This window comes from Ylistrum balloti, unplaced genomic scaffold (assembly GCF_031769215.1).
Source record: "Ylistrum balloti isolate Yb309-2 unplaced genomic scaffold, AGI_CSIRO_Ybal_v1 Utg369724, whole genome shotgun sequence".
NCBI classification, from domain to species: Eukaryota; Metazoa; Mollusca; class Bivalvia; order Pectinida; family Pectinidae; genus Ylistrum; species Ylistrum balloti.
In genome coordinates this window covers 358,836-377,630 of record NW_026781942.1, presented here as the reverse complement: position 1 = coordinate 377,630, position 18,795 = coordinate 358,836, and the positions used below count along the sequence as shown (strand labels likewise).

The 18,795-nt window shown below is 36.4% G+C and overlaps 1 protein-coding gene across 1 annotated transcript; it reads right to left on the bottom strand.

Moving 5' to 3' along the window:
* Positions 1-5,422: 5,422 nt before the first annotated feature.
* Positions 5,423-18,655, bottom strand: LOC132565571 (pyridoxine/pyridoxamine 5'-phosphate oxidase-like). The gene is made up of 7 exons (XM_060230217.1): positions 18,557-18,655; positions 15,140-15,296; positions 14,188-14,287; positions 13,719-13,772; positions 12,680-12,808; positions 10,916-10,992; positions 5,423-8,406 (listed from the first exon to the last, which is right to left on the bottom strand). The coding sequence occupies exons 1-7, from the start codon at positions 18,570-18,572 to the stop codon at positions 8,241-8,243; spliced, it is 699 nt and encodes a 232-aa protein (XP_060086200.1). The 5' UTR covers positions 18,573-18,655; the 3' UTR covers positions 5,423-8,240.
* Positions 18,656-18,795: the final 140 nt, after the last annotated feature.

Genomic DNA, 18,795 nt, shown 5'->3' with positions numbered 1-18,795 from the left:
AAACTGACAACTGTTCCTTAGACCCTTAGGACTTAGAAATCACCGAATCTTGCTATCTATCAACTTTATCATTATGCCCCGGCTGTCACAAGTACAGAGAGAAAGGGCTGTAGGCATGATCCAGGCTGGGGAGTCTCGCCGTCGAGTTGCACGGCATTTTAGTTGCAGTGTTAAGACAATTTGCCAGTGGGTAAGTCGTTTAAACCAAACTGGGTCAACATCCGATCGTCCCCGAAGCGGCCGACCCCGTAAAACGACCGCCAGGGATGACCGTCATATACGATTGATACACTTGCGCAATCGATTCGTAACCGCAATAGTGTCTCCCCAAACAATCCGCAACAGGTTGAGGGCCTACCAATTGAAAGCGTGGCGTCCCAACACTGGATCCAAGTTGTTGCGACGTCACCGTAATAATCGGCGTAACTGGACCCGTGTTCACCGTCGTTGGGCCTTACGACAATGGAACAATGTTCTGTTTTCAGATGAGTCCAGGTTTTGTCTGCAACATGGTGACGGAAAGCGCAGAGTGTGGAGGCGACGAGGGGAGCGTTTTGCGATCTGCTGCGTCGCAGAAAGGGACCGCTTGGGCGGCGGAAGTGTAATGGTTTGGGGTGGTATTTGTGGGGGGACTCGTACTAGACTTGTTGTGTTAAATGGCAATTTAACCGGCATTCGATATCGGGACGAAATTTTAAGACCAGTGGTTCTGCCATTCTATAGACGCCATTGCGTTGGCCATTTTTCAACAGGATAACGAACCAGCGCACACCAGTCGCGTCAGCAGAACTTTCTTGCAGCAGAATAACGTACAGGTGTTAGATTGGCCATCTAAATCATCTGATTTGTCACCGATTGAGCATGTCTGGGACGTTCTTGGGCGACGCGTGAGAGAACGTCAAAATCAGCCGTCAAACTTGCAGGAGTTGCCCAATCCTTGATCGCTGAATGGAACATCTCTTCTCGAATTATCCGCCGGTTTACGAGTGCCATGCGACGGTTAACGGTGGCCATACCCGTTACTAATGGCGTTACCTTTGAAATTGACCCCAACGTCCTTTACAGTCGAATGAACCATGACTGCAGTTTTATGAGAATTGATCAATTACTTTATTCGTACATGATTGGTAAGGATTTATGAAGGGGTTAATTAATTAATCACAGAATAAAGTAGTGTTGACTTTCTTTTTTTGTTTAGTATATAAAAATACTAATTGATACATGTAGACAAATCAACGTTGATAAAAGTAGCCGTAATATGAATGACATACAATATAGTCTTCTGCTTCATCGACGACACCCGATATGTAAGTTAAATCATAGTATGTAATGTGAGGTTGCCGAATACTAACAAGGTATATACCAAGGGAATCCCAGGCATACTCACGAGTTTCAAACACGTTAAAATTCAGGAATGGAAGGACACGTCAGCTAGACTTCTGGATGCCTCGAGTTATGTTAGTGGCGATACCACATGTGCTAATATGATATATGGACAGAGAACACCAGCTTGGACCTTCAACATACAGCCAGTTAATATTCCAAGGGCTAATGCAAAGCCAATGATGCAAGAAAGTTTTCAACATGACCCAACCGTTGTGAGAACTCCCTAATAGCAAGTCAACAAGGATTAACTATATTACATACAACAGCTTCATCGAGTCAATATGACAAATATAACAGAAAAAATCCACACCGGACAAAGTATAAATGATACCTGACAGCCTTCCACAACTTCAAAGTCTCCAATCAATCGTGAATTGACTCTGAGTACAGGAAGGCATGAAGATAGTGAGTATGTCATTGAACCACACAAGCTACGAGAAAGCCTTCAAAGCTCTATACACGTACATTATTACCATATAGTTGGAAAACTGTAGAACATGGAAGGCCGAATGTTTCAATAACAGGTCCTGACTCAAATATCGCCGATTACATGCAGTTTAATAACATAAGTGAACTCAGAGATTATGTTGCACCAGATACACAGTTGGAGTGCGTAAGTCTACACATAAGACAGTTAGACAATATAATGACGTAACAAGTATTAACAAGGAATCTTTATCTTCTATAACGAAACTAATAAGCCAACTGTCCGATAATGTCACGGATGATGCATCGATTGTTGGAAATGACTTAGTTGATCCTACACCAACACATAAGGATGCAGTAGCCTTCACGAGTTTGACCTCCAAACAACCTATTACTGGAGATAAGCATCCTATTGTGAAAGGTGAATATCTGTGTAGTGAAACCACCGAACGAATCACTTCATATTGCAATATCTCAATCAACATCGACATACACTATGCTGAATACTGAGGATAAGACGAGTACAGCAAATTCATCAAACAGTCAAACTGAAATTGAAAAATACACTCACATTGTCTTAAAGACATCGATGAGTGCATTAACGACAACAACGCTTATATCAAGAAAGTATATGTAGAATATTTCCAATTATAGCCTTGTAACAACCTTACAATACCCCACAACCTTGATTAGTTTGTGTCTCAGTATTTTGAGTTTATTTGTAAGTCGCCAACATATTGTATGAAAATCGTGATACAGGAAACTCACCTTTAAATATCGAAGTTTTGGGACGCTGGATATTGTTATCAAGAGATGGAAAATTTACAATTAGGAAATTGACACCAACACGTTTATCATACAGATTGTTGTAGAACTTTCCTTGTTGGCTTCGTTGCAGAGAAAGATCGAGGTAAACGGGCGATGCAGAAAAGTGTCTAGTCCCCTTGATTTCCAATTTTGTGGGTATATAAGATGAGCATCGCCAAATAAATTTCCCGTTTTCTGAAAGTGAAAATAGACTTCGGAAGGTCTTTGTGACTCATTTTGATAAGCTCTGCCATAAATTAAGCATCACAGGAAAACAAAATAAAGGCAGACAAGAGAGGAGCAGTTTGTTTCTGTAGGTACAATCTCAGTTGGAAAATCTTACCACCAAACTCGACGAAAAAACTGTCAACCCGAAAACGAGCATACTTACCATTTCGTCTTACGTATAATAATTTGGTTTGGACGTCTAAAACAACCATACATAAAAACTTAGTATACCTTATCTTCTCGAATGCAGGATAAAGCAAAGATTAGGATTTCCTTGTCTTTGTCTCATGACAAGCGATCTACCCAGCGAATATTTTCTAAGGGAGACTTTTATTTAACTGAAATTATACAGGAAATAGCCCATAATGTGGTTGAATGTGACAAAGGTGTATTTTGCTTCTACGGCATTATCAGTAAATTTTAACCTGATCTAGTCATTAAGTACAGAATTGTGAGAGACAAGCTTGTATCTAATAACACTTCATACCATGAGGGAAATGGCAGTCATTTGTTGGTGGACTATAGCCATTGTTATCAGCCCAAAACAACCATGGTTTTTCGTGATGCAGCGAACTTCTCGATCTGGCTCTTTTGTGAAAATTGGTTTAAATTGATTGGATGTTGTGGAAATTGGTTAAAATTGATTGGATGTTGTGAAAATTAGTTAAAACTGATTCGATGTTGTGGAAATTGGTTGAAATTGATTGGATGTTGTGGAAATTGGTTAAAATTGACCTGGGTGTTGTGGAAATTGGTTAAAATTGATTAAATGTTGTGGAAATTTGTTGGAATTGATTGGATGTGCCTGCTTTGAATGCCAATGGTGTAGTGATCAATATTAATTGTATATTTGATGAACATGGAATACCAGGTGGGAAGTGCAGGTCCATTGGACCTTTTGTTATTATTCTATAGCTAATATCGAAGAATTGAAAAATGTTACTGTTCCAAAGAAAAGATAATGTAATACCTGCTTAACAACAAGTTTGAAGCATTGGGGATTGAAAAATTCTTCACTTCTATATACATCAGTTCACATAAACGAAAGGATGCTCGCTCATTTACAAATTATTTCAGAAATTAATCAGTTATTTTCTATCGCCAAAACAATTGCCAAACTCGAAAATCTATCGCCAGTTTTGGGAACCGCTTGCATGATCACTGCATCATGCTTTTATTGTGTCTCGTAGCTTCATTGTTCATCTTGTTCTCATTTGGGGACACGACGTTACTTACTTGGATTTACTAAAAATCTCCACAATATCTAACATTTAGTATATTTAGTATTTTATAGGGAAAATTGTTTCTATAGCTAATAAAGAATGCTGATATTGTTTCGTTAAGGACAGGTCTGTAATGGGTATTGAATTTGAAACCTTACAGTATTATTCATTTAATAAAGCAAAACGAATATCACGAGTCCCATTGGTCTGTTGTTTGGGCGGGGGATTTACAGTATTTTTTAAACTTAGGTTTTCATGTCGAAATACCTCATCATTTCTGGATCAACAAGACTAACAATATTATAGATCCAACAATCAGTCACTGAATGTATGCATATGTTAATATCATATTCCCGTTCTATAAATACAGACGCAATGTCGTTGTCTTCATCTACATTTAAACACTATACCAAATATGTTTACTTTAATTAGACATTACAGAGAATCCAGTTGAGCTGGAAAGGGTTGTCTGGGAATCCACGCCTTGCTCCTGCTGGGTTCGTTTGCACCAACATGTAAAAATTACACTTCATGTAGTGACTAGTTGGCGGTGACACGCTTCATACTTCAAGGTCGTTTACTGCGTTTAGTTTAGTAGATTGCCAATATTATGAATTTTATTGCCCCAACTGTTGCTTATTGAGAAGACGTCGTTTATATATTTTAATATATTTGACCCCTGTGACCTTGAAAGTGGGTCAAAGTCATTCATTTGAACAAACTTGGTAGCCCTTCATCCCAGCATGCCAAAGGCCCAATATCAGTAATCTGAGCCTTTTAATTGTTGAGAAGTTGTTTAAAAATTTTAACATATTTGACCCCTGTGACCTTGAAAGTGGTCGAGGTCATTCATTTGAACAAACTTGGTAGCCCTTCCTCAAAGCATCCTACAGGCCCAATATCAGCACCTATGGACTTTAGCTTATTGAGAAGTCGTTTGTATATTTTAACATATTTGACCCCTGTGACCTAGAAAGTGGGTCAAGGTCATTCATTTGAACAAACTCAGTAGCCCTTCATCCCAGCATGCCACAGACCCAATATCAGCATTCTGAGCCTTTTGGTTGTTGAGAAGTTGTTTAAAAATTTCAACATATTTGACCCCTGTGACCTTGAAAGTGGGTTGAGGTCATTAATTTGAATAAACTTTGTAGGGCTCCATGCCAGCATGCTATGGGCCAAGTATTAGCCCCCTAGGCCTTCTAGTACTTGAGAAGAAGTTTTTTTGAATGAAAAGTTTACGGACGACGCACAGCGGACGGCAGACGGCGGACGAAGCACGATGGCTTCGGGTCAGATGACCTAAAAATATGGTACCCGATCCTGAGGACAGTATTTAAAACTGGAGTATATTGCATTTCAAAATATTTTATTTCCCAATGTTGCTTAACCCCTTGAGATTTGGTAGACATCATGTATATTATCAAAATATAATCAACAGGTTAAATACTGCTATACTTTGGTGTAACATGAGCGATGTGGCAAAAACAGATACAATAACAAATATATAGGGTGTCACAACAAATATGGAGATCACTCTGAAAAATAAATCAGTGGGACTAAACAACTGGAACAGTACATCAAAGTACTGTCATTAATGCTGTATACCATGATCTGTTCCTTAAATACTCAATAAAAAATAAAATTCAATAATAAACAAACGTCTGATAATAGAAACAACCAAAACATCAGAAGTATCGACATAAGTGTAAACAACAATGAAGGATATTACAAAATATCCCGAGAAGGAATGGGCTGCAATACTTCAGTATAAAATCAACGTAGAATCAAGTTCAGTTTGTTTCCAATACAGGATATTTTAAACACTTTGGAATCATAGATCATTACAATTGTGGTGTTGGATTATAACATAGATATATATTGGGTTTATCATAAAATTTGAGGTCTTGATTTTTCCAGTGTTTATCTGTTGTTGAAGATATTTAAGGTCGGTGCTGTAACCACATAACCCGGGAGAATTTTCCTAATTTTCATGACATGTAGGGTAAAGGTTTCCTTACAGATTTCATGTTTGGAATGTTGTAGAACCATTTTTATAGAGAGTTCCCTTTGACACAAGTTGTAACAAGGTATGTGTACTTAGGAATCGAGAAACATACATTGAAATACAGTGTTGTAATGGATTTAATACCAAGCTTATCCAGACTGGTCAAAATCATCCTTAAGCATCATGAGAAGGCATTTTAATGAATTATGTCCATTTATATATATCTTGATCCTTATGCACCTGCTTCTGAAACTTCTCTTCAGAAAGTTCAATTGCAACATGACAGCTGTTCAGTAAGCACATGTAGTGGTAAACACCAAAATATTACGATATATTTCCAAATTTAAATCATCTGTTAATATTAATTGTTTTAAGACATTATAAAGATGTAACCTTACAAAAATCATTTGTGATTGTGAGAAATGTCACAAATTGAGGTTGCCTCCCCTTAAAGAGGTATGAAACTAATGTTTGACGGACAGTTGGACATAATTCAATATAAAACAAATTCCACTGTAATATCGTAGTAGACTTTTGTGTTTTGATATACTCTGTTGTTACCACTAGGTGCACTGAGGTGCATACTATGAAATTCTGTAGATTTTGTCCCCATGTGACATCTTATTTGACACCGTAATTTGGTTTGTAGCATCAACAATTTCAACATTTTCCCATTGCTACTGCAGATCTCATGAGTATAACTCTGGAAGTTTTAGGCAGAATCAAAGAAAATTTGGCATGGTTGTTATCGTATTAATTAGCCATTCTCACATGTTTTAGGTTACCTGTGACGGTATCTGACCAACATTGTGCCAATAGCAGTACATCGACACCAGATCACCCATACACAAATGGCTACATGTTACCAGAATATTGCATAGTTTCCCTAAAAGGTCATGAATCCAACTCTAGAACCAAGGGGACAAAATCCATGGTGCCAGTGGTTCACATCAGTGTTGTCTGAGACCCGACTCTTTCAACGCTGGAGGAGGCAAGACTAACACAGTCCACCTCATTCAAACAGGTCATCCTCCGCATGTTTAAAGGCACAAACCTCGGACGGGAATGGGTCAATACATTCATTTCAGCCCCTTCCAAACAGATCCTCCTCTGTTTTGCACCTTGTACAACTGTCAAGATCCACACAACCTGGCTACACAACAGCCGGTTAATATTGCTCAAGTCTGTTCATCATTGAGTTTTTCTCTGACCAACCCAACAAATCAACAGTGGGCCTCAGTTACTACACCTCAGACTCAAAGGAGGTCACATCTGGTCACAGGAAACCCTATTTCTATAAACTTTAATAGGATTTAATGAAATTTTTATTCTATCATTTGTATTCTGTTGCGTAAATACAAATTAATTAAGAAGCATAATTATGTTTAATTGAACTTTGACTACATTAGATAAAAGAAGTACTTGTTTAAAGTATAGAAATATTAGGCAGTTCTAGTAGGCTTCATGACTTAAGCAGGTCATGATATTGCTAATATCAGGTTAATATCACAAAATCTAGTCATCTGATAACACTTATCTTCATCATTTCAAAGTCTAAATATCAAACAAGAGTGCCGTGGACACAATATACGCCGCCACAAAATATAGATCTTACAAAAATCAATGAACCGTAAAATCGCCCCTTCATGCATATTGAACCATTGTATTCATGACATTGAGCAAGTTTCGTGAAAATCTGATGATTGCTTTAGGAGGAGTTGCATTCACAAAGCTCCACTAAGAGCAAGCTACAGATACAAAGTTGAAAATGGCATCAATATTACAAAAATCACGAACCAAAAAATTGCCCTTTCATGCACATCTACCCATTGTAGTAGAGACATTGAGCAAGTTTCATGAAAATCTGATGATCAGTTAAGGAGCAGTTGCATTCACAAGAAATGGACGTACGGAGGGACAGATGGAGAAGATGACACCAATATACGATCATCTCCGGCGGCGTAAAAAAATTAATAAAAGTTTTCAGTTTTCTACTTTAAAAATGTATCTTTGTCAAAAGTTATCCTATTAGAATACTTCTCTGGAGTATTCCATTTTGAACACATATTCATTAAATACAATGCAAAAAGATCATTCCAAATTAGTGAGTTTCAGCAAACATCTCAACAAACATTCGCACCAACATCATCCTTTAAAAGTTGTCATGGAGACAACCTTTCAATCACCCACCCATCATCTGCCAAATGTGTTAGTTTTGAGTCAATAACTTCTCCATCCCTCTGACGGCGGAACTTCATTCGATCATGAAGGCGATTAGTCTGTCCCTGCCAGAACTCAAAGGAACTTGGTTTTACTAAGTAACCTCCCCTGAAAAGTATGAATTACAATCAGGACAGTGATCGGGAGTAACTAAAGCCATCAGTTATAAAAAATACATCAAACAAGGAATTGGTTATTTTTGCCCTAAGGACAGGGAAATGGGGCTCTCGTATAGTGAATGATCACACTTAAAAAGAACAATACATTTGTAAGCATGCTTTTATGTTATCTACAATGTCACATGATTTGCCACATGCCCACAATGTCTACAGAATGAGCACATGATAGTAAAAATGAGTGAAATTTGTTATCGAACGTCTGTGATGTGTGATTCTTTAGTACAGATGTGTAAATGTATCATAGTTTATGTAAATTTAGAACATAAAATTTGTGTGGGATAGAATTTATTTATTATCCAGATATATACGCATATTTTTATACATTTCCTTATCAAGTCCTATATATAGCAGAGATATTATTAGCTCCATCAGACACTGACTTGATAGTTATGTACACTCATAAGAAAGTTTTGTTTACAAATTGACCAGTCTTAGTGTACAGAACTCAATGTAAACATTACAGGTACCGTAAATTTGCGGGTATAGTGTGCACATGCAGGTACTTTTTTGGGGTCAGATTAAAAAAAAAAAAAAAAAGTTTTCTACAGGTTGATTACTGGTATATAAATAACCACAAGAATGAATCACTTACAACCTTACACTGTCAGGAAATTTCATTTACATTCCTTCTGTATTTGTCTCATTTTCTTATCATTTTGTAAGGAAAATATAAAAGATATAGAAAATCTGAAGTGTTGTGTTTGTTTCACCACAGATCCATATCGTACTTGTGTACACACAAAGTGTGTGTGATATATGCACAATGTGCGCATGAAACTTTTGGTGTGTTGTGCGATTTCAATATTGTAACCATTGGAAACTAACATTTGCATTAATGTAAAATTGAACTTGCTAATCTTTTTCATCAATCTATATAAAACCTGAAAATATTGACTTGTTATGAAATTAATGACCTAAACAACAGGCCCACAAGGCCTGTATTGCTTACCTGGATCTGAAAGTCCAAGAAAAGATGAGTATTTCAAATATTTCTAACTTAAAGCTGTCAATTAACCTCTTTGATTAGGCAAGACCAAGGGGTAAATTCTTATATACTTACTTTCTTTTTTGATTCGCAATAAGAGTTTATATTTTTAATGGGCTGGTATCCCAACTATATCAAAAACATGAAATAATGTCCCTTGAGTTGTACCACACCCAAAGGTCAATTCTTACATAACAAATGTGTTTGTTTCTTGATGTGAGGATTTCAACTGTTTCAAAGATATTACCCACAAATTAAGCCCAGAGGGGAGGGGTCACACCAAAGGGTCAGTTCTTACATGGTGAATGTGTTTTATCTCTTGATGCCCAACATTGCCATATATGGCTTAGGGGTAGTGGTCTTAACTGTTTCAAGAAGGCTGAGATCCACTGTTTATACAGATTGATTTCCCTCCATCAAACACGATTCACACCAAATTTGGGCAAATCCAATCATTCCTACAGGAGTGGGAAGTTGACGAATTTTGCCCGTGGGGGCAGAAATCCACCATTTATATAAAACTTCCTAAAAAGATGCTTCTGACCAAATATGATCAAAACCCAATCATTCCTACATGAGACTTCAGGATTTTAAAGACCTCACAAATTTCCCCCTTTTATGCCCCTAAGGATGTTTTTTTTTTACCAAATGTGGTCGTAATCCCTTCAGTTGTTCAGGACTAGTAGTATTTGTAGAATAAGTTGACAGACGCCGGATGGACATACAACAGATGCTTCGGTATCCCTATAGTTTATGTGGCCCTTTGGGCCAGGTAAGCTAAACATTTGCTCTATTTCTCATATTGAGCCCCACTCCTCCCATCCAAGGAATCTGAGATCCCCTGTTTATGCAAAATTGATCCCCCTTCACTTAAACATGATTAAGACCAAATTTGGACAAAAGCAAATCAGGAGTAGGATTTTTACAAATCTGCTCCATTTGGTCTATTGGGCCCCACTTCTCCCACCACAAAAGGCAGAGATCCACCATTTGTAAGAAATTGATTCCTCTTCACCCAAAGATGCTTTAGACCAAATTTGGTCTAATTACTGGAGGAGTTGGATTTTAAAGGACTTGTCAAATCTCCCCTTTTGGGCCCCCCCCCCCTCAGGCCCTTTGGGCCAGGTGAGCTAAAACAGGAAGTTGCCCAATAACTTCCATACTATGGTCAGTACATCGGTCACATCATATCCTTCATACACACACTGATGGTTTCTACCTATCTTGTAAAAGATTTTCTGTTAAAATTATACTTATACTCTTAAGAAATATTTTCTGCTGAGATCATATATTTATCTATCTCATAGAAAAATGTTCAAAGTCTGTATAACAAACAAATATAAAGAATTAAAATGATACAAGAAGTCCGATTCCCTATGATAATCTAGTATCTTCTTTTATCATAACTCTTTATCTGTAGCTGTATCTGATACATGTTGTTTATACATCTTACCAAAATTCAGGCTTTGGAATAATTTTGTTTTCGTCTTTATATTCCTCTTTCAGTTCATCATATCTGTCCTGTAGACACTGTAAAAGAAAGGTATCAGTGAATTCATTGTCAAGCTTTTAAATAAGATACAGGTCATTCAATGAGTGGAAGTATTTCAACAGTAGTTTGATGCCATTCATCATTTCTTTTTCAAAAAGAAGAGATAAGATATTAATGTATGGTACAATTAGAGTTCAGATGTGTCCTAACAATATCAAGCTGATATACTTATTTAAGATATCTCAATAATACCTAGTAAATACATACAATGATTAATATTCATATCAATGTAGTCAAAAGAAATTCTTTACACATGTTTAATATAAACCAACCTTAAAGTAAACAAGTGGTTAGTCACAACCAAACTTTTCCTAGACAGAAACAAAGACATTCAAAACAGAACTAAAATTATCACAACCTATCCTTTGTCAACTCATTTGTGGGTGTGAAACGAATCACAGTGATCTTGATTTTAATTTTTTTCATATCTGCATTTTTCACTCAGTGCTGGTCAACCCTACACACCACTAAATAACCTCACACACCACTGAGTAACCCCACACACCACTGAGTAACCCTACACACAACTGGTAAATCCTACACATCATCGATCATCCCTACACACCACTGGTCAACCCTACACACAACTAGATAACCCCACACACCACTAAATAACCCCAAACACCACTGAGTAACTCTACACACAACTGGTAAATCCTACACACCATCGATCATCCCTACACACCACTGGTCAATCCTACACACCACTAGATAACCCCACACACCACTAAATGACCCCACACACCACTGAGTAACTCTACACACAACTGGTAAATCCTACACACCATCGATCATCCCTACACACCATCGATCATCCCTACACACCATTGGTCAATCCTACACACAACTAAATAACCCCACACACCACTAAATAACCTCACACACCACTGAGTAACCCTACACACCACTAGATAACCCCACACACCACTGAGTAACCCTACACACAACTGGTCAATCCTACACACAATCGATCATCCCTACACACCACTGGTAAATCCTACACACCATCGATCATCCCTACACACCATCGATCATACCTACACACCACTAGATAACCCCACACACCACTAAATAACCCCACACACCACTGAGTAACCCAACACACAACTGGTAAATCCTAAACACCATCAATCATCCCTACACACCACTGGTCAATCCTACACACAACTGGTAAATCCTACACACCATCGATCATCCCTACACACCACTGGTCAACCCTACACACCACTAGATAACCCCACACACCACTAAATAACCCCACACACCACTGAGTAACCCTACACACAACTGGTCAATCCTACACACCATCGATCATCCCTACACACCACTGGTCAATCCTACACACCACTAGATAACCCCACACACCACTGAGTAACCTTACACACAACTGGTCAATCCTACACACCATCGATCATCCCTACACACCACTGGTCAATCCTACACACCACTAGATAACCCCATACACCACTGAGTATCCTTACACACAACTGGTCAATCCTACACACCATCGATCATCCCTACACACCACTGGTCAATCCTACACACCATCGATCATCCCTACACACCACTGGTCAACCCTACACACCACTAATAAACCCTACACACTAGTGGTCAACAGTAAAGGAACTCTAAGGAGTAATAGGGGACAATTTCTCTAACACTTACCTTCCTACTTTCCACAACAGTGCTCTGCTGACTGCTCATTGAGCCTATCTGACTTGTCCGAGGCCGGGAATGGAAATATTTTGCAGAATCTTCTTCTGATATGTGTTCAACTTTGCCCTCAATTCTCACCTGTAAATATAGTATCAAATTAGTTTAAACAAAATATAATGTAAGCATATCATGGTCAACTTTTTAAATCTTCCTTGGTGTGTACTATTGTAACATGTTATTAGTCTACTTCTTTACACACTTATACTCTAATAACTACACAATACCACCTGCTCTTTCTGATGGACAAATTGGCACTTTGAAGTAATAAACAAATTAGAAAATTAACAGATATATAACTTATGTCTTCAATATCAGTTTACTTCCTGGGAGAGTCAACATCAACAAGTAGGGCATGGAATACACTTCAATTTTTGTATTTATCCTGCAATAAGAATTATGTGTTACAGAATATTTTGGGGAAGGGCTCATTACAGGGCAATGGAATAGCAACGGTAAACAATGTTACTACACTATGTATGAACTAGGCCTTTTTGTTCATGAGACGAATTTGTTAAATATTTTAACAAATCTGACCCTTTGTGACCTTGAATAAAAGTCCAGGTCATTTATATTTACAAATTTTGTCAAGCTTCCTCATAGGAACATACCGGCCAAAAACTATGCTTCAAGATCTATTAGTTTATGAGAAGAACTCATTTAAAGGTTATGACAAATATGACCCCTGTGACCTTGATTATTGGTCAAGGTCAATTATTTTTGCAAACTTTGTCAGGCTTTCTCTTAGGAACATACCAGCCAAATATACAAAAATATTTTGTCCATTAGTTATTGAGAAAGTTGTTTAAAGGAAAAGGTTGACACTGGACAATGGACACCCACCGCGGCATCAACCCTTCAGGCCAGGTGTGCTAAAAATAACAAAATATTTATGTATACAACCTAATGATATTCCACATGTAAACACACAAAGATTTATCCAGCATAAACCGGTGACTATATCCATACATAAACATGAAGACATACTCACACTTCTTTTGAGAGGCTCCCAGTAAAACATTATAGCACAATTTGGGTTTTCACTCTGTAAAAACAAAATCAATTCAATTTTGGAATATGGTGTAGTCTTATTTCAAACCTTTTATACTGTCAAAAAAAGAATAAATACAATTTATAAAATGGTTCGTGCACTAATTATTGATTACACTGATCATTCACCCTCTTGTTTTTATAATACTTAACAATGTCTATTGTTTAATAGAAAATAATATGACAAGGATTAATCAAGATAAATGTTACTACCAGAAAAGTATTCCCGAAGATTTGGTTACTGGGAAAAAGTTATTTGATTAGAAATTTTACACACAGCAGACAGCACACGATGATGGACAAAATATGATGGCTATAGGTCATCTGCCTCTTTCGGTCCAATGACCTAAAAATGGAGAAATCATCTAAACTTTTGATGATTGGTACAAACATTTTTATGAACAACCTACCATTTCTGATGATTTGCGACTGCCATGGTTGGTGAAGAACTGGAACCCTGAGTGGTCGTATCCCTTCATCAGAACCATGCGTACAGAGGGATAACCGTCTCTACAAATTTCATGGTAAACAAACCCTAGTTGTAAGACTGAGGGGATATATACGGTTTCTTCAAGTAATGTGGGAAACAAACAAGTTAATCAAATGGGTGTGTCCATATTGCAAATGTCACAGTCACAACCAATTATTTGTGTTTTTTACCCTATCATATCAGCTGGTTGTAACTCTAAAGTAAATCAAAAACCACAAAAACTTCTGATGGAGAAGCACCATCAAACAGAAAAAAATAAAATAAAAAGACGTTTTACTGACAAGCATTCAAAATTATTTTTGATGTTTCAAAATTTAAATATCGGTATTGAGTCAATTCCAGACTGACCTACCATTGTTTGGTCTTTATTTGTTCTTTAAAAACTGGGCCTTTTCCCTTCTTTTCTCTGCTGTTTTTACTCATTATTGTATGAATTCTGAACAAGAAAATAATAATCTTAAACTGCCAAATCTAAGATGATCATCTGTCAGCCATTTTGTTTTCTGATCTGTCCTAAAATCACAGGCAAAATATGGACAAAATTGATCTAGCATATGAAATATGAGAAAGACCCACTAAGAATATCTCAAGAGGTGTTATGTTTCATTGTCAAGATGGTTGCCTGCCAGTCGTTTTGTTTTTCTGCTGAGTCTGAAAATCCGTATTTCCCAGGAAGTAGGGATAACAAGAACTGTTTTTTAGTGAAAAGGATGGATGAAGAGATGGACCTAAAATAGAAGAGATTTCAAAAACCCACCATCTGAGGGTGGTACATGGACTAAAAAGTTGAAAAAACGTTGGAATAATTCAGACTAATAGACACATAGGTAGTGAATTACTGAGCATTATAAGACACTCTATATCATACATACTTTGTAGAAGTAGCCAGAGCCATGGCATTCGCCTCCTCAATATGTGGGTGGGACCGTGCAAATTCAAACCAGTTCTGAAACTGCTTGAATGGATCTTTTGAAACTAGATCATCAAGGTCAAATGTGTCAGCTGTACTTCGATAAGGAGTCCGCATTTCTGTAACGAACAATGCATTGAAGTCACACGTTTTCTGTGTAAGTAGTATACTGCAGTATGTACTCAATCTTAGTGCTATGATACAGAAATATCACATTGACATCTGTTGGAAATATAATTCTTTTGGTAGACTTTTTGGTAACTTAACCATGTTGATGAAAGTCTCAATTCATTTCCGAAAGACAGCATCTGTCACGAGTCGACATGTTGTACGACATACATGTACTGGGTATAAATTTTAGTCTGTGTCTGTGATAATGTTTAGTTCATCCCGACAAATGATAAGAGTCAAAACGTATAACCTGCATCCACTACCTCAAGTTTTATTTATGTTTCCCGTAGGGTTCACAATTCCTTACAAGTTTATATCAAACATCTTGAGCTTACATCAAACATACAGCCATATTTTTGAATCCTGATTAGTTCACTTTAATTTCAAAATCTGACCCCAGAGATGTTATGTACTTACTTTCAATTGTACATGGTAAACATAAAACACCAACGATGTATACATACACAGTCATTCCGTTATATCTAGATATGATAGGAAATGTGTTAAAATCAATGATGTATACATACACAGCCATTCTGTTGTATCTAGATATGATAGGAAATGTGTTAAAATCAATGATGTATACATACACAGCCATTCTGTTGTATCTAGATATGATAGGAAATGTGTTAAAATCAATGATGTATACATACACAGCCATTCTGTTGTATCTAGATATGATAGGAAATGTGTTAAAATCAATGATGTATACATACACAGCCATTCTGTTGTATCTAGATATGATAGGAAATGTGTTAAAATCAATGATGTATACATACACAGCCATTCTGTTGTATCTAGATATGATAGGAAATGTGTTAAAATCAATGATGTATACATACACAGCCATTCTGTTGTATCTAGATATGATAGGAAATGTGTTAAAATCAATGATGTATACATACACAGCCACTCTGTTGTATCTATATATGATAGGAAATGTGTTAAAATCAATGGTGTATACACACACAGCCATTCTGTTGTATCTAGATATGATAGGAAATGTGTTAAAATCAATGGTGTATACATACACAGCCACTCTGTTGTATCTAGATATGATAGGAAATGTGTTAAAATCAATGGTGTATACATACACAGCCATTCTGTTGTATCTAGATATGATAGGAAATGTGTTAAAATCAATGGTGTATACATACACAGCCATTCTGTTGTATCTAGATATGATAGGAAATGTGTTAAAATCAATGATGTATACATACACAGCCACTCTGTTGTATCTAGATATGATAGGATATGTGTTAAAATCAATGGTGTATACATACACAGCCATTCTGTTGTATCTAGATATGATAGGATATGTGTTAAAATCAATGGTGTATACATATACAGCCATTCTGTTGTATCTAGATATGATAGGAAATGTGTTAAAATCAATAACCAATAATCAGTTTAAATTAAGTTTTTTTTAAGGTAATCAATTACATAATAGACTGACTGTGTGTTAATTATTCAAGAAACTGAACACATTCTCCATTGCAGTAATATTTTGTTTTTTTTTCTTTTTGCAACTTTAATCTAAACTTCTTCACTTACCTAAAACTTACAGAATGAATATTATTGGCCTTAGACCATTATGATGCATCATATGATTTTAGAATATTAAGGTACCAATGACCGATTGTGAAAAATTATAATTAATCAGATTAATTAATTATATCTTATCCATGGAATACATAGAAATACTAAGAGTTTCAGCTATAATATGTTCAGAGCACTTTGTTGTATTTAAAAAGTCATTCATCAGTGGCAGTGCCACAGTGAGACAACAGGTGAGAGTGGTCATGAGGTAGGTGACATATCCTGGCTACAGGGCCAAGACAGGTGTAAAAATTTTATCTGTAATTTAGCTCTGTAAACCACTGTAACATATCATACAACATTACCAAGGTATCCGTCCATTTCCTGCTGTATTAACAATCTACAGTTAGATCACCTATCTTTTGTACATTGGAATCAATCACCTTTACAAGTCCTCAGGGGAAAGTGATATGATATTACATGCCTACAGACATATAAACAATTAAGATATTTGAACTTACTACGTAAGTGTCATCCAAGACATAATATTCATTTCCATTTGATAGTTGTGCAACTAATTTTAATATAATACTTTAATAGAATACTATGTAGTTTCAAAGTTGTTTTTTCTTATTTTTTTCTTCTTCTGTTTTTATGAGTTTGGATGAAGTGAGAAAATTGACTGATTTGGAAAAAAATAAATTGCAAGTTTATAGAATGTAACAGGTTGGGAACATCTTTGGATTTGTGATGAGGTTGCACTGGAACTCCAATGCATCCTTTCATTACAGAGGTTTTTTTCCCTTCTGTATATGGACACAGTATTGCTTAAACAAAAAACTGAAATATAAAAACATAACATCCAGAATATGACCCGTCATATCTAAAGAAAAAACATAAATACAGAATGCAGTTTAGAGATGTCAAAATGGTCTTACTGCAAAACAATTTTTCAAAGATTCTTTAGAGATGAATCTTGATCTGGACACAGGTGATCGATGCAAATGATAATGAATAATAATAATTAGATGGATCCCATATGCATGTATACTTTCCAACAAAGTATAAAAGATATATCAGCCATTTTGTCCAGCTGTATAAAATCAACTATTCACCTGCATGACAAAGCACCCAGATAAATTTGGTTGCTGTATCATGTCGAGCTACCAGAAAGAATTAAAACTTTTGATTTTAACCATTGACCATAAAATATCATGACTACATGTTTCATTGTCAAATCGCGTATTTTTTCTAATATACATTTTCATATAAAACATCCTTCCAGATATCATGAAACCTATCAATACATCCTCAAATGCCAGTGTTTTGTTGTCATCTGCCATATGAATAAAATCAACCATGAAAAATAGCATGAAAAGATTTGAATTCATTTATGTATTTCAACTATTTGTTTGGTGGCAATTCGTTGAAAGAGTGTATGTAGCAAAAATGCTTCTTTCAGAGGGCCAAAATTATTGCGTCAATGATAATATTTCATTTGAAAGGAACCGGTTGTGACCAGGAGGGATGGTCAACACAAATAATATGTCCTTGACATTTATACATAAAGAGAGACACCTACAGTACTGTGCATAGTATATAGATGATAATAGTACAGTAAGAGTAACACAGTAAAAACGCGCTAAGAGTAAAGCCTTATGAAGTATACCAGCTATGTCCGACATGCCACAAACTGCAATTGTTAATTGTTTCAATGATGCAGTTGATAACCGCAAGAAGGAACTTCGCTTTAGTAAAACAGCCAGTTTGTCGTCTTATGTAATGGTGTAAAAACACCCTATGAAAACATTCGAGGTGTTCCGAAAGCAAAATGAAATCTAGAGCTAATAAGTGATTTATAGTAAGGGAAATTAACACAGTACTAGAAAACATGTAAAAGTCACGTGA